At 46.7% G+C, this 23,518-nt stretch overlaps 1 protein-coding gene across 2 annotated transcripts in view; it reads left to right on the forward strand.

The window, feature by feature from the left end:
- Positions 1-23,518, forward strand: part of LOC138516982 (drebrin-like) — a 716,984-nt gene that overhangs the window by 661,956 nt on the left and 31,510 nt on the right. For both annotated transcript variants that reach the window (XM_069632471.1, XM_069632470.1), the window contains exon 12: positions 20,816-20,955. In XM_069632471.1, the coding sequence (XP_069488572.1) occupies positions 20,816-20,955 (140 nt within the window). The remainder of the gene's footprint in view (positions 1-20,815; positions 20,956-23,518) is intronic.

Below are 23,518 nucleotides of genomic sequence, written 5' to 3' on the forward strand. Positions count from 1 at the left end.
CAAACAAATATGTTTCAGGCAGATATTTCTATTTGAGAATGAGATCAAATCTTGTGAGTCCTCATGAAGGGGACTTCAAAAGAACATGTTTTTTAAATCTATAACTGTGAAATATTTGGCTTTAGCTAGGATGTTGGATTTGGAACTAAAGGAAACTCTGCTTCAACAATATTGTTTAGGGGGCAAAGATCTTGATTACATCTCAATGACACCCCAGTTGTTTTCGTCCCTGGTACACAACTATGTTACATGAGGACTCATATGGCACCAATATTCCCTGCCTCATTAAAGTGGAAATTGTCTCAATTATGCCTTCATCTGTTTCTCTGAACATAGGATATTGCTTTGCTTGTGGTAAAAATGTCCCCTGTTTTAAGCTTGATTTGAACTGCTCCTACTCCTTTCAATAGACCCACATCGTATAGACTGGTGGTCCACAAAATATTTGGTGCTTTCTCTAAATCTTCCCGGAAGAATGATGGTTTCTTTTTTACCCTCTCCATTCTCTGCAGCATTGCTCTATTCTCCACTTTAATCCAATAAGTGAGACTTATGAAGAATACTAGCTCTTCGTCTGAATAATCATCCTTGAAAAGCTTGTCTGTCAAGTCTGTCAAACTATATCCTTCACTGAGGGCTATCACTTCTCTCCATCCTCTCCCCTCATCATCTGTCCCATGGACAACCACCCTTTCTTCTCTAGCCAATACTGCTTCTAACTCTAAGGGAATAACCTGCCCTTCTTCATCCATAGGTATGTCTGGTCTAAACAAAAACTCTTCAGCATTCTGAATATTCTACCTTCCACCTTGGGTAGCCATGATAATAAAAGAGTCACTCCATACAAAAATACTTCTGGAGCTAAAGGGACTCCTTGTAATGCCTTCTGGCCTGTAAAGGATAATATGAACTCCTTCACATTCATGTAATGTATCCCTGGAGTGGAGCACACTATTCCTTCATCAGTAAAACATATTGTCATATTAAGTTTTGTCACCAAATCATGCCCTAATATGTAAACTGGTGTCTGCGAGAATATAATAATGGCATAGACATGTCGTGTTCTCTTATAGAGATTGGTAATTTGTCTGTAAAAGGAACTAAATTCATCAGCCCAGAGAATGCCTGTGCATTCATGGCAATGCCTGACATTGGGTATTTTCCTCCCGGACACAGGAATGAGCTGTTCCAGTGTCTACAAGAAACAAAAATGCCTTGCTTCCTATCATTACGTTGGCCCTTGGTTCCTCTTGGGCGTCCAGAGTCACGGATAGTACTTAACACATCAGGTCACTCTGTGGGCTGTCCTATTGTGGATTTAAATTCATCCCTGTACCTGTGAAAGGATTTCCTCCTATCACGTTCACGCTCACTAATTTAGGTGTGGATGTTTATGGGACTCATGTGTTCATAGTCCATTGTGGTACCACAGCCTATTGTGTCTGTGCCTGCTGTGTGTGTATCTGATGTGTTTGCAAAGGCACTTGCTGTGGTTACCCTTGTGGTGATTGCATTTACTATGGACCATACTGTGTTTGCTGTGGTTGCGGCGCACGTGTCTGATTCTGCATGTGATCTTGGGCATAATACTCCTGTAGTTCTGCATTGTATTGTGGAACATAGCCCATTCCCCCGCTTGAGTCTGCCAATTTTGCTGCATACCCACTCTACTTCTACATGTTCTGGCTATATGTCCCATTCTCCCACAATTACAACATTGTTGCGGCTGTCTGCCATTAAATCCTCCTCCTCCCTGAGGGTTTTGAAATCTGCCTCATCTTCCTCCCTTAGGTCCATTCTATGTCCCTCTTGGCCAAGAATTGTACCCACTCTGCTCCATAGGATACACTATGTTGTTTTTCTGCGCTGGTCGCATTTCTTGTCTCGTCACACTTTCACCACTTGCTAATACCGCTCACTCTATGGCTAGTTTTGGCAATTCTTTCTGAACTAACTTCATTTCCTCCTGCTTTTTCTTATTGTTCTCCTCTAACAATCGGCACTGATGCACAATAGTCAACTGTATTTCTGGCCATAGCTTCACCTCCATCCCTACTTGCTTCTTCATCTGCGTGGGCCACTATGGCACAGGAAGTCCCTGACATAAAATGTGGTAAAATAATGCCACCATTGTATCCCACGGTTCTCACATCTCAAGATGCCATTGCTCTTGAATACCTTGACTAAAGGTGACAGGATCTTCATCCACACCCATTTTCCTAGTCCTAATCGCACCCATGTCTGATGTATCGGGATATTGTACTTTGAGCATTCGCCATACATCTGTTCTACAATTATTAAACTGTGCTCCATCATGTGTTTTGTTTTGTGCAGTCATACCCGCATACCCTGCTCATTTCCAAATGTCGTCAGCCCTCTCCCCTAGAATGGCTTCTAGCAGGCCATTTATGTCGCCTATTGCTAATGTCATTCCTGATGTCATTCTCTCCAACTCATAAATCCATTTTCCCACACCTGAAGTCAAACTAGGTAATTTACATTTCAAATTATCCTTATCCATTTGTGGTATATATAGTGGTCATCGTCACCCTTTCTCTAATAAAGGGAATTGTGTAAACCGTGATCCACAATCATGCCCATGTACACTTATCTTCTTGTTTTCCTAGTGGGGCTAGTCTCGCCCGTTCGTCTCCGTCATCTGCAGTGACCTTAATCTGCTTACATAATGTGGGGATGTATCCCCTGCACCGCACAACTGTGCTTGTGGTCGCTCAATGTATGATGTCGGTTCCGTTGCCTTTTCTTTAGGCTCCTCTGAATCTGACAATTTTCCCCCTTTTTCTATGCTCAAAAACTGCATGCACCCTCTCTTTGCGCATTCTTGTTTTCTTCCCTTTCTTCATCTGACCTCATTATGCCCCAGCTTCTATGGCTTTCATCCCTTTTCACATCATCAAGATCGAGTCTACTTAAAGACATCATTCAATGCTCATCTTTTTTCCCTTGATTAAGATCCCTCGTCATTCTCTTGAGTTTTATACCTGTCTTTATCCCTTATTTTCCTATATAAATCCCCAATCCTTTTCGATATATTGTCTGCTTCCTGCTCATCAGCCCATATTTGTATTCTCAGTATCCCTTGCAGCTGCCTGCGGGGCTGTTGTGGCCCTCTCGCTTCCCCAAATCATTTTTGTACTTCTATCAGCACCAGGTTTCTTTTGAATAGATCTATTTCATCATCTCTTAATCCCCTACTTTTGTCATCTCTTCTTCCCTTATCCTCATCCCTCTCATCTCTTCTTCCTCTTACCTTCTTTGAAACCTACGTACTTTCAATCTCTATGCTTCTCCTCTCATTTCTTTTCTTCTAGTATCTAGTCTTTCCTTGCCTTGTACCTACTTCGTTCTTCCTTTCGCTTGCTCTCTTTTTCCTTCTCTTCCTTAAATGCTCTTTCTTGTTCTCTTTCTTTCTTTTCCCGCTCAATGCATGTTCCATAGCTCTAAAACAGACAATCTTTTGTCTGTTTTAGAGCTATGGAAGAACAATTATGTTCTTTTTATCTCTTTGTTTACTTTGTCTATCTATTTTTGCTGTATCGTTTTATTATTGACATTTTAAGAATCTATTTATTATTCTTATTTGATGTTTATCCTTCTGATTGACGTCAATCTCTTCATTTCAAAATCTGATGATCACCTATGTTTTTTACTATCATTTTATATCTCCTAATCTAGACACAATAAAATGTTTATGCTGACATATTAATAACCCCCCTACTCATGTGCATGTTTAGATTTTTGTGCATGCCCTTCTTTACTATCTCTAGTAAATGTATCTCATCTCATTGTTTACCCCATTTTGGAGCTTGATACACACTTTTCTACTTGGCCTTGCCTCAGGAATCCTTAAATAACACCCTCCCTTGGAGTTCTAGTGTGTAACCTTCCACCCCTCTTGAAACCAGGAATCGAAGTATCTATTTCTCTTCTTTCTAATCCCAAATATCCTGTTACTTGTATACGTGTATTTAAAATACAGTCCCTCCACCTATATTTGCCACTTTTGAAGCTCTCCTTAAATCCGTGGCTCCGCTCGAGTCCCTCGGCATCGACTCTTCCACAATCGACCACTTCGCCTTCAGTCTGTGGGGAACCTGCAGGGACCGGACAGGAATTTCTTCAAAAGGGCACCTGCCGACAAATTCTTCTCACATGTGTGTATTTGCATGCTGAAGCTCCAGGATCTTCCGGCCAATTGACGAAAGCAGTCAAGAGTCCGAGATCTGGGCATATGTCGACTGGACCAGAACCATCCACACTGCTACCATAATGTGCTCTACCACCTTGAAGCGTCTCATGTGCTCGACGGAATTAGCAATAATGATCTCAGACACAAATGATCAGACAGGCTCAAATAATATGGAAAAGTACTACTTTATTATCAGTTCAAATAAAGTTGGGCAATCTGACAAACAACAAACTCTAGTTCACGCGCTCACAAGTTAGTTTCCGTTATACAGAGGTTTTATACTCCAATGTACGTCAGCTACGATATCATCCTACCTGGCAAACTGTAAAAGTTATTGAAGGGAGGGACTGGTTATGAGAACATGTGTACCTATATATCATATAAGTATTAGTAATATTACTGGATGCCCCTTATCTGGTAGGCACGCCTTGAACCACCTCTAAATACATATAATAACAGTAACGGGTTGGCCTGCGCAACATTGCATAGCATGTTGCTACATAGACCCTCTGATTGGTTGGCATTCTCTCCCAAACTGGCACTTCCAGCTTGTTAGCAGCACGTAAGCAAAATGAAACTCAGGTGCAGAGAGCAACGTCAGACTACAACCCACTTCCCAATTAGTCCATTATCTCTCATCGGTCCGGCCCCAACCCAAGTCTTCCTCTTTATAGTTGATTTTGCAGCCTGTTTCCTGTTCTGGAACTTTCAAGGGAGTGTAGGCACACCATTATCTTCATCCAGAGCTTAATGAATAGCCCTTGTTTTCGACTTCTGAATCAAGTGTGTAGACATCACGATTTTGTCCATTTTGACCTTTCTTTTACTGCTATTTGATTTAATTGTGCTGGGTGTCATTACTCCTCTTGGCCTCTGGAGACTTGCTCACACACCTTGCATAGACTTTTCGCATCTTAGATTCTCCAGTACTTGGTGCTTGCAGATGTTTTCTTCTTTGCTTAATCTAAGAGAAATACGTCTTATGTACATGGTTTATCCTCTTGACTTCCTTTGTGCCTTCCAATTATTCCTTGATGTGGCATCCTTGATCCCAGGCCAATAGATTCCTCTTTATTCCTCACATTATTTATTTTTATTCTACTTACCCTGCACTTGCCAATCTACCCCTTACCCTTGCACTTTTTCCCTCCCCTCTACCCCTGCACTTGCGCGACCTAAATGACACCTGGCCTAGTAGGATCGTTGTCTGTCTTCCCCTTGTTCCCCCTCCCTGCCTCGTCGCGCCTTGAAACACTTGTGTATAGGCGCGTTACAAATGCCATATCATATCATATCAAAGCTGTTTTCCAGCGTATCCTGGCTATGCAGCACTGGTCTGTCTCTGAGGTAGCTTGATCGGTTTCAACACGAGTCCAGCGTCCATCTTTCCATCATGGCCGCCCTAGCCACGTTATGTTTTCTTCTGTAGCAAAAATCTAAATGTCTCTTCTACCTTGTGTTTCTGCGTATTCACTTATTAGTCTGCTGGCCATTGCATCTTCCTTACATATATGATTTCTGCAATATTCAATTACAAGTTTCTCTTGTTATTTCAGTTACATCTTCACTCTTAAGTATGTTTATATTGTTTCAGTGCGTCTTTGTGTCCTTCCTTCATGACATCACTCTGCCCTCGTCGAATTTCATTTATAGCTCTTCGATGTCCAATGGTGTGTGAAGACATCCTTCCACCCTTTCAGTGCGAGGGTACATTCGATACGGTTGTCTAAGTACATATCTTCCCTCATACACTCAATGCGGTTTTGGGGCGATACCTGGTGTCCCACATTGGGCTCTTCTCCTGCTGTTCCAATATGATGGAAGCGAGGGAGCGGTAGCGAGGGATGGCATGTCCACCTGCACCTCTACAAACCCTTCACTGAACACATTCCCCACCCAATGAGGACTTACCCATCAATCATTTAGAATCTTGGTACCCCTTCAGTAGCTATCCACCCCCTGGCACAAAGGTTCCTGCCTACGATCACACGACACCAGCTGTAAGAGCCAAAAATATACATTTTAAAATCAGTGAATACTGGAATGTGAGCAGAGCGGGAAGTTGCCCCAAGTTTATTTCTTCCCACACATCTGCTCACTGGATTTGTTAAAAAACAATATTTTAACCCACGTTTCTGAGTACTGATCAGGCATCAATTTTGTTAATGCTCGACTGGTTTCAGCAGGTTTTTGTTTCCTATCTCAAACTTTCTTCAGGACCCAATAAATACCATTATTCCTTATGCCTAGAGTAACTTACAAACTTCCATGGGGCCAAAATACACATAAACACCCCTCGTGGTTTACCAGTATGTGAGTATCAACTACTCTAGCTAGGACAAAAGGTAATCTCGTTCACCGGCTACTAGAGTTACCACGATCATTGATTCACTGTTTACACAGGGGTTGTGGTAACAGCCTCTATCTGGGCTGCTGCATTAGTCTTCCAATATGAGCTCCCAGGCTCATACGACTCATTCTGTGGTTTTCGGGAATACAAAGTATCACAGCGCTGTGAGGAGGTTGGAGGGATCTGAGTCGGGTATGGAATGGTCACCCCAAGATCCATGGGCAGGACTGCAACCGCGTGGTCCCATTATTTGAAGGCACGCAATATTTCGCAGTTGTTCAACAACAGACAAGGATCAGGCAACTTCCTTGGATTGGCAAACCCTGACATCAGAGGACTGTAGATGGTGTGGGACAAGCAGCGATGGAGCATGGATAACTCTGTGAGTGGCAGTGATGGCATGAAGGACAAGATAGCAGGTGCCTTCTTTAAAGACTCACCCTGTGGAGCAGGCTAGCTCCACCAGTGATTCAGAGTTTGAATTTACCCAACCAGTCTTGATGCAAAAATGGCAGCGCACCACAGCAAATACGGGCACCTGCGGCAGGTCTATGGGCTGATCAAAGGTGTGGAGGGAGTCAGGGTAGGATGGCGCAGGTGGTGACAGACAATGCAAGGCCAGTCAGGGTACAGGGGAGAGAGCAGAAGAGTCAGGATAGGACAGTGGAGGTGGAGAGAGCAGCAGAGCAGTCAGGAGAGTACAGTGGAGGCAGAGAGAGAAGGCAATCAGAGCAGTCAGGAGAGAGCCATGAAGGTGGAGATAGGAGAACAGTCAGGAGAGGACAGTGGCAGTGGAGAGAGCAGGACAGCAGAGCAGTCAGGAGAGGACAGTGGAGGTGGAGAGAGCAGGAGAGCAGAACAGTTAGGAGAAGACAGTGGAGGTGGAGGGAGCAGGGGAGCAGTCAGGAGAGTACAGTTGAGGCAGAGAGAGAAGCCAAGCAGAGCAGTCAGGAGAGAGCCATGAAGGTGGAGTCAGGAGAGCAGTCAGGAGAGGACAGTGGCAGTGGAGAGAGCAGGACAGCAGAGCAGTCAGGAGAGGACAGTCGAGGTGGATAGAGCAGGAGAGCAGTCAGGAGAGGACAGTAGAGGTAGAGAGAGCAGGACAGCAGAGCAGTCAGGAGAGGACGGTGGAGGTGGAGAGAGCAGGAGAGCAGTCAGGAGAGGATAGTGGAGGTGGAGAGAGCAGGAGAGCAGAGTAGTCAGGAGAGGACAGTGGAGGTGGAGAGAGCAGCAGAGCAGTCAGGAGAGTACAGTGGAGGCAGTGAGAGAAGGCAATCAGAGCTGTCGGGAGAGAGCCATGATAGGAGAGCAGTCAGGAGAGGACAGTGGCAGTGGAGAGAGCAGGACAGCAGAGCAGTCAGGAGAGGACAGTGGAGGTGGAGAGAGCAGGAGAGCAGAGCAGTCAGAAGAGGACAGTGGAGATGGAGAGAGCAGGAGAGTAGTCAGGAATGGACAGTGCAGGTGGAAAGAGCAGGACAGCAGAGCCATCAGGAGAGGACAGTGGAGTTGGAGCAAGCAGGAGATCAGTCAGGAGAGGACAGCAGAGGTGGAGAGAGCAGGACAGCAGAGCAGTCAGGAGAGGACAGAGGAGGTGTAGAGAGCAGGAGATCAGTCGGGAGAGGACAGTGGAGGGGAAGAGAGCAGGAGAGCAGTCAGGAGAGGACAATGGAGGTAGAGAGTGTGTGACAGTAGGGCAGTCAGGAGAGGACGGTGGGGAGAGCAGGAGAGCAGTCAGGAGAGGACAGTTGAGATGGAGTGAGCAGGAGAGCAGAGTAGTCAGAGGACAGTGGAGGTGGAGAGACAGGCGAGCAGCCAGGAGAGAACAGTGGAGGCAGAGAGCAGGCAAGCAGAGCAGTCAGGAGAGGTCCATGAAGGTGGAGAGAGGTGAGCAGCCAGGACAGGACAGTGGGGGTGGAGACAGCAGGAGAGGAGCAAAACAGTCAGGAGAGGACAGTAGAGCTGGAGAGAGCAGGAGAGCAGTCACGAGAAGACAGTGGAGATGGATAGAGCAGGAGAACAGAGCAGTCAGGAGAGGACAGCGGATGTGGAAATAGGTGAGCAGCCAGGACAGGACAGTGGGGGTGGAGACAGCAGGAGAGCAAAACAGTCAGGTGAGGACAGTAAAGGTCGAGAGAGCAGGAGAGGAGTCGCGAGAGGACAGTGGAGGTGGATAGAGCAGGAGAGTAGAGCAGTCAGGAGATGACAGTGGAGGTGAAGAGAGCCGGAGGGCAGAGAAGTCAGGAGAGGACTGTGGAGTTGGAGCAAGCAGGAGATCAGTCAGGAGGGGACAGCGGAGGTGGAGAGAGCAGGGGAGCAGTCAGGAGAGGACAGTGGAGGTGGAGAGAGCAGGAGAGCAGTCAGGAGAGGACAGTGGAGGTGGAGAGAGCAGGACAGCAGAGCGGTCAGGAGAGGACAGAGGAGGTGGAGAGAGCAGGAGAGCAGTCAGGAGATGACAGTGGAGGCAGAGAGCGGGCAAGCAGAGCAGTCAGGAGAGGACCGTGAAGCGGGAGATAGTTGAGCAGCCAGGACAGTGGGGGTGGAGACAGCAGGAGAGCAAAACAGTCAGGAGAGGACAGTAGATGTGGAGAGAGCAGGACAGCAGAGCAGTCAGGAGAGGACAGTGGAGGTGGAGAGAGCAGGAGAGCAGTCAGGAGAGGACAGTGGAGGCAGAGAGCAGGCAAGCAGAGCAGTCAGGAGAGGACCGTGAAGGGGGAGATAGTTGAGCAGCCAGGACAGTGGAGGTGGAGAGAGCAGGAGAGCAGTCAGGAGAGGACAGTGGAGGTAGAGAGAGCGTGACAGCAGGGCAGTCAGGAGAGGATAGTGGAGGTAGGAGAGCAGTCAGTAGAGGACAGTTGAGATGGAGTGAGCAGGAGAGCAGAGCAGTCAGATTACACAGGATTACACGTCTTCATTCTGCCACCGCTGAGAGATTAACCTTTTCCTTTCCACACAGGAAATATGCTTTCACTGTGTAATCCTGTGTGTGATGACTTCATGTAAACGCTTGCCCTGATGAGGGCGCTCCCGGCCACCAGCGAAGACATGCATTGAAAATGTGCCGTCTCTATCATGATGGCGCTTATGCAGTGTGTGAAGCTCTAAGAGGGTCCATGGTAACAGACAGAGCAGAGACTCACAAGACAAGGAGAACATCTAATTCCCTCTTTCTACCTCTAGAACCCTTCGAGGCGTCACCATGGAACAAGGCACCGCAACCCTCATTGAATCCAGACAAAAAGTCAACAAACATCCAACCATTTTGCAGGGGGCATACAGAGGAATGCATAACAATTCCAAAAGAACAGGGTGACATTACAGAAGAACACCCCTGAAGGGTACAAGGACGTCATAATGGGCACTTTGCCCACAGGTATTGAGTGGAGGGCAGTTTTCCATTGGGGGCTCTTCCATAAAAACAAAAAGTGGCAATACTGGTCATCCAGATACCCCTAGATTAAGAACTTTTGATAAACCTGCTCCTAAATATTGGGTAAGACAAGCTCAACATGCCAAGAAAGCGCCGACTAACGCCAGTACCGAGAGTGTAGACTTTGGATTTCTGAGCCATGTTCTCTCTCATTGTAGCCAAAAGGATCTCCACTACAAAAGGTGACTTCCCAAAATGGGAGTGATTGACAGAAACAGGCTTCCAGCCTTTACAGTGTGAGATACGCGCATTCATTGGAGACTCCTTGAGAAAGTTCTAGATAATACTGAGATCAGCGCTCAACCCGTCTACTTACACAATACTACGTATGTATCCTGCATGTATCCCGCAATGTATCGTTCAATGAGGCGATCAGGTGCGCTCGTAGAGTTCCAGACTCTTCCAATAGCAAGAGCTTTCATCTTGAGGCCGACTCGATATACAGACATACAGTGTCCAGGCCGATATACAGACATACAGTGTCCAGGCCGATATACAGACATAGTGTCCAGGCCGATATACAGTCATACAGTGTCCAGGCCGATATACAGACATACAGTCTCCAGGCCGATATACAGACATACAGTGTCCAGGCCGATATACAGTCATACAGTGTCCAGGCCGATATACAGTCATACAGTGTCCAGGCCGATATACAGACATACAGTGTCCAGGCCGATATACAGTCTACGCTCCAAGACTCTGGAACCGCCTCCCGTCAACATCAGACTTGCACCATCCCTTCTACAGTTCATGAAAGAGCTCTATTATTATTTATTATTATTATTATTATTATTATTATTATTATTATTATTATTATTGTTATTATTATTATTATTATTAGTATTATTGTATTCATTGAACGTGGACCTGACTTCGAGAAGCAACGGAGCGCTTTATAGAGGTATACAACAGACCAGATGCATAACATAGCGCTTTACAGAGGTATACAACAGACCAGATGCATGATGGGGCACTTTTCAGCTGTAGCAACAGAACATATATATAAAGCACAGGGTTTGATACCGAGGGACACAGAGGAGGGGTACAGCTGTACTGGGTGGCTGGGAGGAGAGGGGTGGGAGGCGTCTAGTGAGTCAGGTGGCGAGAGGGGTGACATGATGGCCTAGGTGTTGAGGAGAGACTCCTTGAAGAGGTTGGTCTTGCGTTGAATTGTAGGAGCGTGAGTTCGAGTCTGATGCGGACGGGGAGGAGGTGCCATAGTCTCAGGGTGTAGGCAGAGAAGGCTTGTTTTCTGGTCCTTTCCTTTTTGCAGCAGCGGATCTCAAGTCTGCATGTGTCCTGGCTTCTGGTAGCGCACTGTCTGCCAAGATGGCAAGTTTCTCTGTGCGGTAGCTGGGTGATATGCGGGCGACTGCGTTATAGATGATGCAGCAAGACTTGAAGGTGATTCGTGCGTGGAGTGGGAGTCAGTCAAGGTCAATGGGGGCTGGGGTGAAGCTCAAGACCTTCCTCTTCAAGCAATGCATCATCCTTAACACATAGGTCCACACACCCTGCAGTCCACACCCTACCTGAGACTCGGAGATCTGCTCCCCACTGTTTCTCCTCCCATTGCTTATAGATTCCTTGCTGCCAATTGCCCACTCTTGCCTCTTAGCTCCTCACTACTTTTTTCGATGTTTCCCTCCCTGTGTTCTTCCCCCTATGATTGTGAAGCGCCCCTTTGCTTCATGAAGCTACGACCACACTCAATAAATACCCTAATATTAATAATAATTCTGAGGCTTGTGGATCTGCTTAGGTCACGTGCTGTGCATAGGCCGAAATCTAGTGGAAGCTGCGGAGTATTACAGTTTGTTTTTCGAAACTCGAAAAGGGGCGTCGAACTAGGGCGTGCCAGTAATACTATCCCTAGTGTGACGTCCACTGTACCCATGATCCCTCACGTGTGTAGGACCCTCAGATTGTTTTTTTCCGCCATACTTGCCGGAAGCATAGTTGCAGAGTTCCCTGGCTTTCAGCCATTTATCATAAATTAACCTAAAATTCCCGTTCCTCAAATCCCACGTCGAGGTTCCGAAGATCGACGCCGGTACTGGAGAACGAACAGCCGTCGAGACTGCACGACGGACTTTGGGCCTCGGAAGGCCTCTAGCCTCGGCCCGGGCCTCGGAAGCCCTCTGGCCTGAGCCCTGCAAGTAGGGAGAGTGGGGAGTCGACACACACTCGTTTTTTTTCCTACATACACTCGCCCGCTGCCATATATTAACATATGGAGAGTACTCCATTTAAATTCTGCCCCAAGTGCAACCGCAAGTTTCCTTGGGTAGATAAGCATAACACCTGTAATCTGTGCCTGCCTAGGGACCACCCCAAAGCAAATTGCAGAGTGTGTAAGCTCTTTAAGGCTAAAACACATAAGGACCGCTCCACCAAATGTTGGGCCCATTACGCCAGGCAGCTCGAGGCTATGGACAATGTGGTTCCTTCGGTGATGGCAGCAACACCGCCGTATCGAACGGCGAGGGCACAGGGGTGTCGTTAGACACCCAAGCGCAAGCCCCCGACCTTGGAGGACTGTCCGGCGGGGCAGTTATGGGGACTACACCCAGCGGCAAGAGCGTCACCCATACACCTTCATCTAAGCACACTAGCCCCACCCGAGACTCGACACGTGTGTCGAGTGATCGGCAGAAAAAGGCACAAAGAGAGCGGTCTCCAGAATTGGTGTCCTCTGGGTGCGCCAGATCATGGTCACCCCATGACACGCAGCAACCATCTTTGATTGCTAAGAGTGCCACGCTACCTAAGGTCACAGAGGTATGGTGGTCAGAACACAAATCCGACCTCTACCCCCAAACAGTACATTCAAAGTCGACTCTGGCAGTTCGCCCTATGTCTGCTTCCGAGTCTCGACGTCCCTCCTCTAAAACTACAGAACATCTTGTACTCACCTCCAAATCTCGAAGCCAGGTGCCGAAAGATTCAGGGAAAGCCAAGGAGTCAGGGAAACATGCCTCTACACACGGGAAAGGGGACAAACAACAGAAAAAAGCTTCTGAACACCAAGTCCAGAAGGAGAAACACAAATCTTCTGAAAAGTCCAAGACCCCTGACCCTGTCACTAGGCCTAAAGTTGACCCTCCCACTCCACATGATATGTGAATAGAAGAAGAACCACAGCAGGAAGTGATCATTCCGAGTTCCAATGAATGGAGCTCTGAAGACATCGACAGAGTGATGAGGCGAATGTCTTTAATGCAAATTCTTATGAGAAAAATCCTGATTACTTCCTAAGCTATCAGAATACCCCTGCTACCTCTACTCCTTCCCGATCCAAAGACCCTCAACCTCCTAGTAAGAGACCCCATACTGAGACTCCAGTTCAGGGCCTGATTTCAGACCCACTCACTATGGAACCTTATCATCCGTATGCTGAAGATCCAGACATACAAACACTGGACGACCAGGCAGGGGTGGAATATTTTGGAGATGATGAGGACCAGGATGAGGAGGAGGAAGACGAGCCAGAGGCATATAGTCTCGACTCCCCTATTCCCAAGGACCCACCAGTGAATTACTCACCTGTGGACAATCAACCATTACTGAACGAGGTCTTAGTTAGAGCTGCAGACCACTTTCAGATAGAAACTCAAGGGGCCCAAGAAGAGAGGGACTTTGCAGAGCAAATTATGGGGGATAGAAAATCCATTGCCCAAGCCATACCAATTCTGAAGTCTATTCAATGCAGAATTGACCCCTCTCAACTCACCCCTAATCTTACCCGGGCAGTTAACCCAAGAATAGAGAAATTATTCAGGGCTGCCCCCTCCGACCCACTTTATATAAGGGGTCAGCTTAAACCCGACTCATTGGTGGTTACAACCACCAGGAAGAGGGCGGGGACACCTCTAGCATCCTCTGAAGCTCCCCCAGACAAGGAGAGCAAAAAGATATATGGGCTCGGAAAGAAAGTGGCTTCCACTTCCGCTTACCAGGCAAGAATTGCTAATACCACCACTCTGCTGGCAAGTTACAACTGTCACCAATGGGAACAGGTAGCTGCCCTCATTGCCTCCGCACCTGAACCTCTAAAGAGCCGGATGGCCCAGATTGCGTCGGAAGGAAGATCGGTGTCCGGATGCATCCTCAAGGCGACTTTTGACGCAGCAGATAATGCAGGCCGGCTCATCTCAGAGAGCACTGTCATCAAGAGACACACTTGGCACAGACAGTCAGGGTTCAAACCCGAGACCCAGGCTACTCTTATCGACATGCCGGTGGAACCGAATGTCTTGTTTGGGAAAGCGGTGGAGGAAGCACTCAAAACTGCCTAAGAAGAATACGATACTCTAAGGTCCCTTGGAGAGTTAACTAATAAACCCACAAACCAACGAGGGAGTAATCATTTTCGTCACTCTCGCGGCCGAAATTCCCAGAGAGGGTCTAATTACTTTCAAGGGCAGGGAGCATCGTGGGGAGGCTACCAACAGGCTTCACAGAGTTTCACCAGAGGTCAAAAGACGGACCTTGGTAGGGGGAGGGGCAGCCCAGGTAGAGGCGCTACACCCCCCAACAAACAGTGACATTCCGCTCAGGGTCCCTTCCCATGCATCCACAGTAGGGGGGAGAATTTCCACCTTCACTCACGCATGGGAAGGGTTCACCTCGGACAGATGGGCGCTGTCCACAGTGTCCGTGGGATACTGTATCGAACTGTTGGAGCGCCCCCCGCGACCATCCTCCAGGACAGAAAATACACTCCTTGGAACACCAAAGAATCCTCCTCGAGGAGATCATCATTCTTCTTGCAAAGGACGCGATAGAACTCGCCCCGGGCAACCAGGTAAACAAGGGTATTTATTCAACTTACTTCCTTATTCCAAAATAAGATCTAACAATGTGCCCAGTATTAGACTTACGCCCTGCAAGTATGTCAAGCCTCAAAAATTTTGCATGACTATACTCCAAGAGGTAATCCCCCTACTAAGAAGAGGAGATTATATGGCAACATTGGACATGAAAGATGCCTATTTTCATATTTCCATGATCCCAGTGCACAGAAGATTCTTGCACTTCAAGATAGACAGCTAGCACTACCAGTTCAAGGTGCTGCCCTTCGGTATAGCCTCGGCTCCAAGGGTATTCACCAAGGTACTGGCCGTGGTGGTGGCGCACCTACGCAGGGAGGCAATCCCAGTGTACCCTTACCGGGACGACTGGCTCATCACAGGGGAAACCCCCGTAATTTGCAGATCCAACATTCAAAGAACGATCGACCTCCTCTTCCAATTGGGCTTCTCAATCAACGAGAAAAAATTAAGCCTCGTGCCAAGCACCTCCAAACAGTTCCTAGTAGCTGATCTAGACACACAAGAGGGGTTGGCCTTTCCATCAGAGGAAAGAATTTGGAATCTATTAATGCAAATTCCTCAATATCAGCCCGGTCGCCAGATAAGGGTTCGCAAAGCAATGTGTTTGCTAGGCATGATGACGTCATGCATTTACCTGGTTCCCCACATGCGCCTGCGCATGCGACCCATGCAGGAATGTTTGGCGAAACAGTGGTCTCAGGCAAGTGGTCAGTGGGGCGATCTAGTGGTCGTTTCTCCAACACTAGTACAGAGTCTTCACTGGTGAACAAGAGACAAACTTTCAAAGGGGAAACCCTTTTACGATCCAGAAATACAGGCCGTAGTCATGACAGACGCGTCCCTGTCAGGGTGGGGAGCACACCTCCTTCACCACACAGCTCAGGGCCGCTGGTCTCACACAATGGCCAAGAATCACATCAACCTGCTAGAGCTTCTGACAGTCTTCAGAGCGCTTAGAGCGTTCAAACCACACCTATTGAACCTGTCAGTACAGATCTTAACGGACAGCACGACCACAATGTTTTACATAAACAAACAGTGGGGCACTCGTTCGCCAAATCTGTCCAGGCTTGCCCAGAAAATTTGGATATGGGCACTCAGACGGAACATTTACCTGTCGTCTCAACATGTTCCAGGGGATCTCAATTCACTAGAGGACGCTTTGCGCAGAGTCCACCTCCCAGAAGAACACGAATGGTGTCTACACAAAGAGGTTGTAGAAGACCTCTTCTCACAGTGGGGTTTCCCCACTATAGACCTATTTCCGACAAGCGAAAACAGACAATGCCCCGGATTCGCATCCAGGTTCCCTCAGCCAGGCTCCAAGGGGAACGCCCTATGGATGAACTGGTCAGGGATGTTTGCCAACGTTTTTCCACCAACCCCTCTGATGAGGAAGGTGGTCAACAAGATACACAGGGAATCGATGACGCTCATCCTAGTTGCTCCCATGTGGGCGAGACAACCATGGTTCCCACACCTGCACAAACTGGTGGTGTGCGAACCCATCAGACTCCCGTGCTGGGTACAACCTACTCTCCCAGCATGGAGGACAAACAGTGCATCCTCAACCCAACTCGATGAACTTGGCAGCATGGCTCCTGAAGTCATAGGGCCTCATTACAAATCGCCCGGTATGGAAACAACGGTAGCGGTAAACCCGCCGCCACCGTTGTTTCCATGCCGGGCGATCACAACTCCTGCAGGCGGGAGGTGATGTTCCCGCCAGGTCTGACCTGGCGGGTTTAACACCGCCCGCCTGCAGGCGGACGAGGAAACACCGGCAGCATTACAAGATGCTGCCGGTGTTTCCATGATCCCCATTCCCATCGAGTCCCATAGGACTCGATGGGAATGGGGATTAACACCATTCCGCCTCCGTGATTCCTGGAAAACCGTGGTTGTAATGCCCCAGTAATTCCAGGAATCACGGAGGAGGAATGGTAATACGAGTCTGGCGGTAACCAGGCAGTTTTACCACCGCGGTTACCGCCGGACTTGTATTGAGGCCCATAGTGTTTGGACATCTCAATCTACCACAGAGATGCACGGATATCCGAAAAGAATCAAGGAAAATGAACACAAGACACTGTTACTTTGATAAGTGGAAAAGATTTGTTATTTGGTGCCAGAATAAACAAATCAACCCAGTCGATTGCACGCCTTCCACTATTGTCACCTACATACTCCACTTACTGGATGCAGGGTTGATATTTAATTCACTCAAGGTACACCTGGCAGCGCTGTCAGCCTACACCACCTCCCATAACAAGGTGTCATGGTGGAAAGTGCCAGTTGTCAAAGTCTTTATGGAAGGGGTGAAGAGACTCCACCCTCCAATTTCTAACCCACCTCCAGGGTGGGGCCTTAATGTGGTTCTTGGTAACCTAATGGGACCCCCCTTTGAACCCATGCATAAAGCTAGTCTCAAACACCTGACTTATAAGACTGCCTTCTTAGTAGCCATTACATCCATAAGAAGGGTCAGTGAAATTCAGGCTCTGTCAGTGCAGGATCCTTTCTTTTCTGTTCATAAGGATAAACTGGTTCTGCAAACTCACCCTAGGTTCTCACCTAAGTTAATTTCAAAATTCCATGTTAACCAGTCTATTGATCTACCGGCCTTCTTCCAAGAACCCAAGATCTCTGCTGTGGTGAAACTACACACACTAGATGTGCGAAGAGCGGTCCTCTACTACGTAGACGAGACCAGACCGCTAAGAAAGACAGATCAACTGTTCGTCTCCGTAGCTACAGGCAGAGAAGGAGATTGGGTCTCTAAAGGTGCCATCTCGAAATGGATAGTCAAATGTATCCAGCTGTGTCACTCCCTTTCAGATAAAACTCTGCCTTTCACGCCGAGGGCCCACTCTACAAGATGCACAGGGGCCACTCCGGCTTGCATTGCAAATGTACCCATTGACACCATTTGCAAAGCAGCTACATGGAGCTCTTTTCACACTTTTACTCAGCACTACTGCATTGACACTCATTCCAAGACAGATACTCAAGTGGGACAAGCAATTCTAAGACATTTGTTCACTCATGATCCTTCTCACATCCCACCTCCTTCTTCTAATACTGCTCGCTAATCTATGCACAGCATGTGATCTAAGCAGGTCCACAAGCCTCAGAAGCGATACATTATTCACCGTAAATGTATTTCTGATGCTTGCATCTGCTTAGATTCACATGTGCCCGCCCTTCCTCCCCTCGGAGAGAAGGCGCATGGATGCTTGTAGTCTTATCTTTATATCTGCTTGGATACTCTGTACTCACGCGACTACTCATGCTACCTCATGTCAGAAAAAATACAATCTGAGGGTCCTACACGCATGAGGGATCATGGGTACAGTGGACGTCACACTAGGGATAGTATTACTGGCACACCCTAGTTCAACGCCCCATTTCGAGTTTCAAAAAACAAACTGTAATACTCTGCCTATGCACACCATGTGAATCCAAGCAGATACAAGCATCAGAAATACGATTACGGTGAGAAACGTATCCCTTATCATTATTATTTAGGTATTCAGCAACCAGGTCCATGAACAGACGTGTAGCCTCTCCTGCAAGGTAGCATACATTGTGAGGATCACGTGCGCTCGTAGAGGCCCAGGCTCTTCCTATGGCTAGAGGTTGCATAATGCTTCATGTAGGACAGGTGAGGGCATTGGGACACCCACCTTTCCTATTGACTTGCTTTTAGGAAAACAGTGACATCCTTTTATTCTGTGTTCCACCCATTAGGCCCTTTCAATGACCCCCCTCTATTTTAGGGCCTTTTAGGCTGAGCACCTATAAGTACCCTTGGGTAGGAGTGTCCTTCTTTCTTGTACACTACATTACAATATGACCAAACACGCCAAGCACCTAGTGTGGTTCCCAAACAATAGAGAAAGAAACTTGCTCTATTATAATAAAGGGTCTAAAATAATACCTTGAAGGTGTGACAGCTAGTGCCTGTCAATTCTTTGTTGAATATCTACACAAAGCAAAAGAAAAAGCTTGTAAAGTAATAGTCATTTATACTGTGCCTGTCACAAACAGAGCAGCTCCTGGTGCTGGGGCGACTCCAGGGCACGTTTTGTGACTCAGGTAATCAGACCTGTGTCTGGAGGGCAGCGAAGAGATAGTGAGGCGCTACATTAATGGAAATCATGGTAGGCGGGGGTCCGAGGAATGCGTGTTTCGGCTTGGCTGTGTGGGAGAGGCAGTGGGGTTAGAAGGGTGAGCCAGTAGAATTTACTGCCATGTCTATGGTGGTCAGTTATTGGGTCTGCCAAGCCTTCCACATGGGGATAGCTTTCTGAAGGCCTTCTTTTGCAATGTGCAGTTACAGGAGATGTGTAATACGGTCACGTGGCCTTCACCACACACACATACCTGTCCATTACAGTTTTGATTCAGATGCCATACAGGCTGCAAAGGTGGGGCACACCGTGTATTCAATACGATTCTAGCTTCTGCCTCAATGAGAACAAAAATTACTACTTGCGGCTCTAAGCAACGCTTGTCAGTCTATACAATAACTTATATGTAACAGAATATAACCTAAAAGACTTGATTTGCAAGTGGATGTCTGTTCAAGATTCTGACGTCCACCACTTTCATGCTCAGTGATGTAAGTGGAGGGTACGAAGGTTGAGATGCTTGGATGGGAGGATGAGATGAGCTGTTGGAAGATGGCACACAACTGACATCAAAAGAGGGCAGGGTTTTATGCTAGCAGACAACACTGGCTGGTATTGTCCGGACCAAACATTTCATGGGAGGATTTTGAACTGCCTGTGAAGCTAAACTAGACATCAAACTGCAAAATCACTGTTACAGGTAAGTAACGTTTTGTTTCTGACTGGCAGCGGGCAACAATTGGATATGGCAAAGTCAAAATATTCTACCCATGGCTAGTGGCCTGACATGTAGCTGACTCTGCCCTGGCCCTGCTGGGCTGTTCGAGGCAACGAATCCCTGAGAAATGGTCAAGTTTTCCTAAAGGTCAAGCCCGGGACAACCTCAATCGGAATCACCAGCTTCTTGTTAGTATTGGTTGGTTACATTAAGCTAACATTTCTTTATTGCACTCAATGTGCAAGGCATTGTGGGGATTCTTAAAATCTGCAATTTGTGATATGTATTTATTTATTTATTCTGCTTTTACATCAAGTAAATTGTGTTTCAGAGCCCAGGGCTGAAAAGGGTCGGGGGAGCTTTCAATTTAGCGTTATTGAATTCTGCATTCTATGTTATAACAGGAACATAAAATTGAAGTTCAAATTATAAACATTTATCTAAATGTTTTGAACCTAGGGGGAGGGGAGGAGATAAGTACCTTATGGTTGGTATCACCTGCATCAATAGTGCACGTCAGTAAGTACTGTACCAGGTGTGCCTTGATGTGTGTTTATGAGAGGGCACAAATCAGATCACTGCTTTGCGTGGGATTATTGATCCTCGCTCTTGGCAGTGGAGTTTGATGACCCCATCAAAATTCCACTCATTTTTACATCCGGCATTAATGCCCTGCCAATCCAAGGATTCTGGCACGGGCGCAGAATGGGTACATTTCACAAACCATTCTCATTATTTCTTAAAAAGCCAGCCTCTACTTTTGGGAGCATATTTGCATGTTTTTGGCTGTTTTGCATTTTTACATTTCTTTCTATAGACAGTGTGGTGTTTTACTTCATTTTTATTGGTTGTAATGAGTCACACCACAATACATTTACTGTACTATGTATCAATCAAGGACAGTGCATATTGTGAATTAAGAAGGACAAATTAGACAATGTAGTCTAACAAGTACAAGTATTGTAAAAATAAATTATGTAAAAGCATGGAATTTAAATAAATGTCATCCTTAAATTACAAAAACTGAATGGAGAAAATACAGAACTTCTCAAAAAACAACAAAGGTTTCATAAAAACAAAAAGAAATGAGTTTGAAAGTCACTTGAACTGTTGTCAAGTCTTTTTTTTGTTGCCCCTAGATGCAGAGGCACTTCTGGGTCACCAGGGCACCAATGCCCCCCACACATATGAGGATTTCCGGGTGAATGGCGTCCGAGTCAATGGCATCGGAGGGCAAGAAGAGGCGCAGTACCAGGAAGTAGTGCAGGAGGAAGAGGAGGTACATTTGATAGTGCGTGGATTGGGAGGGGAAATGGAGCAAATTCATTTTCTGAAGGCGTTAAGCTACCAGCCCCTGTGCCAGGGTGTCCTAATGTGCACTGTGTGTTTATTCATAAGTGTGTCTGTGTTTGTGTCTCCTCTTGCTCTTAATGGACGCCCTGGTTCCTACACAGCTTCATGCTTCACAGGCAATCACACAGAACATGCGAGCATGTTCTGTCACCAGTCCCTCACGCAGACAGGGCTAGCAAGGGCAATGCATGCTGCGTGCAGTGTGGAGAAGCCTCCCTGATGCTGGGTAGGGATCAGGGCGATCCACCCCAGCATCCTTATCAGTCAGAACACTTCCTGCAATACTTTAGGCAATTCACAGGAGTAGAGTGGGTCACCAGAACTCAGCTATCTTAATCTGTGTACAGAAGGGCCTCATGTCCCGGGCCTCCCCACCTGCCTGCTTGATACAAAGGAGTAACAAACATACCTAACACATTTCATAATTTTGTATAGTTCACGGATGGGTCTCTGATCCGCCTGCTGGGCTGCGGATGACAGCTAAGGTCCAATGTGATCAACTGGTTTCCCCTTCATTCATCGACAGGAATTACTTCCTGGTCATTGACTACAAAGTAATTCCTTTCAAATGACATCATAAATTATAGGTATTTAAGGGTTAATGGATAAAAAAAGAGGTGGGGATGTTTTTAAGGAGGGGTAGTAATGACGGCGAAGAATAGGTAAGGGGGGACCACCAATTATTATTATTTTTTTTTTTTTTTTGTTTAGCAGTTTTTATTAGGCTTTGTAATGGATAAATACAGGATATAATCATTAACAATTAACCATTATAATACTTGCTAACCAATAGTCCAAGATACAAATGTAAAGTTGAGTTAACAATTAAAGGCACAGTGTAGTGTATCAAGGTTACAATAAATGTAGAGATGCACTAAATGTTCCTTGCAAAACTCTAACATCAGAATTCATTGAGGCACTATATGAGAAATAAATAATATATCTGGAAGGACTATAAAAGCACCAAAGAAGAAGAGAACAGACAGGACAATACAAGACACAAGAGGAGAAGGAAGAACAGACAAAACAAACTGAGGCAACACATTAAAAGGACACTACTGAGGAGGCATTAAGATATTCGATCAGTGGACTCCACTTTTCAATTATTATTTTTTTAAATGTCGATGTACATTTTCAAAGGAATTGCTTCATAGTAAGTTACCACAAAGTAATTCCTGTTGAGAAAATGACATGGAACAGATCAATTAATCCCATATTCTATTCAGTGTAGTACATATAGTTTGTGTGTTCACTAATTTCACCTTTCCTTGGGTAATATATAGCGGTGCATAAGCAAGTCATGAAAGCACACATGCATCCAAATATCATCATACAATACATAGAATCAGATAGAACATATGATGGACATGATCCACATGTAGAAGTAATATGCAGGGATAAGTGGTGAAGTTGATTGGTATCATCGACCTTGAAACGTATCATACGTATCCTCCAAACCCACGTCATATATTGGCCGGAATATCAGCTGCATTTAGGCAGAATGCCATTGCCCCTTCTGTGCATCTACACCCACGCCCCGAAAGAGTGGTTTTAGGAAACGCCTCCTCAGGGGCAATGTCGCGGGACACAGCAGAATCAGATACTTCAGATCCTCCGTGGCGCCCCTGCATTGGATCAAAATTTCACATACAGGGACCTTTCAGGCTTAGGACTGACAACATCGAGTCTCAAACCCCTCCTCCTAGGGATTCAGAACTTGTAGCTTTAACCAGAGTATCCCACCGCATCAGAAGTGATGCTGCGGCTTTACCATTAGCTTTGCAATGTGTGGTAATGGCAAGAGGGTCGCTCCAATAGCCAACCAGACCCATCAGTCTCCTCTTTACATGAACTGCCCACCTCTGATTCATGCCCCCTTGCTGGGAGAACACATCCCGCAGCGCTTCTCTGTATTTAAGTACAGCCGGACCCAGTAAAGAGCTGGACACAATTGGCGGGCAGACTCTTTTCCTTGCATGTTCGTCTCGAGACGCACCGGCAGGCTCGAGGAGCATATGAGCACGCCCAGTAACTTCTTCAGATACTTGTTTTCCACGACTGCCAGAGTGTGTATGTTCATCTGCCCCCACAACTCTGCTCCATACATCGCTGCTTGCCGTGCCTGAGCAGTATATGCTTTGAGAGAAACACGCGCGGCCACATTTCCATGCTCTGAGGTAAACCTGGCAAGTGCCCCACTATACCTCACTAGTGTCAGCTCCTGGGATAGTCGTATGTGGCAACCTGTTCGAGGCCCAGATTCAATCCCTTTTGCTTCCTCCTGCTATTAGTATTGAACATCATGGCTTTTGTCATTGTGACGTTCAGTGCTAAACCGTTTCTTTTACAAAAAGCAGTGAATATGTCCAGCTGCCTGTGGACACCTGCGCGTGTCATAGATAACAGAACCGCCTCATCCGCACACAGCAGGGCCAGAATCCTTTCCCCTGCCAATGTTGGCGCATCCGTCTGGACTTCCAATAATTAAT

This window comes from Ambystoma mexicanum, chromosome 6q (genome assembly GCF_040938575.1).
Source record: "Ambystoma mexicanum isolate Mex_15411 chromosome 6q, UKY_AmexF1_1, whole genome shotgun sequence".
Lineage (NCBI taxonomy): Eukaryota > Metazoa > Chordata > Amphibia > Caudata > Ambystomatidae > Ambystoma > Ambystoma mexicanum.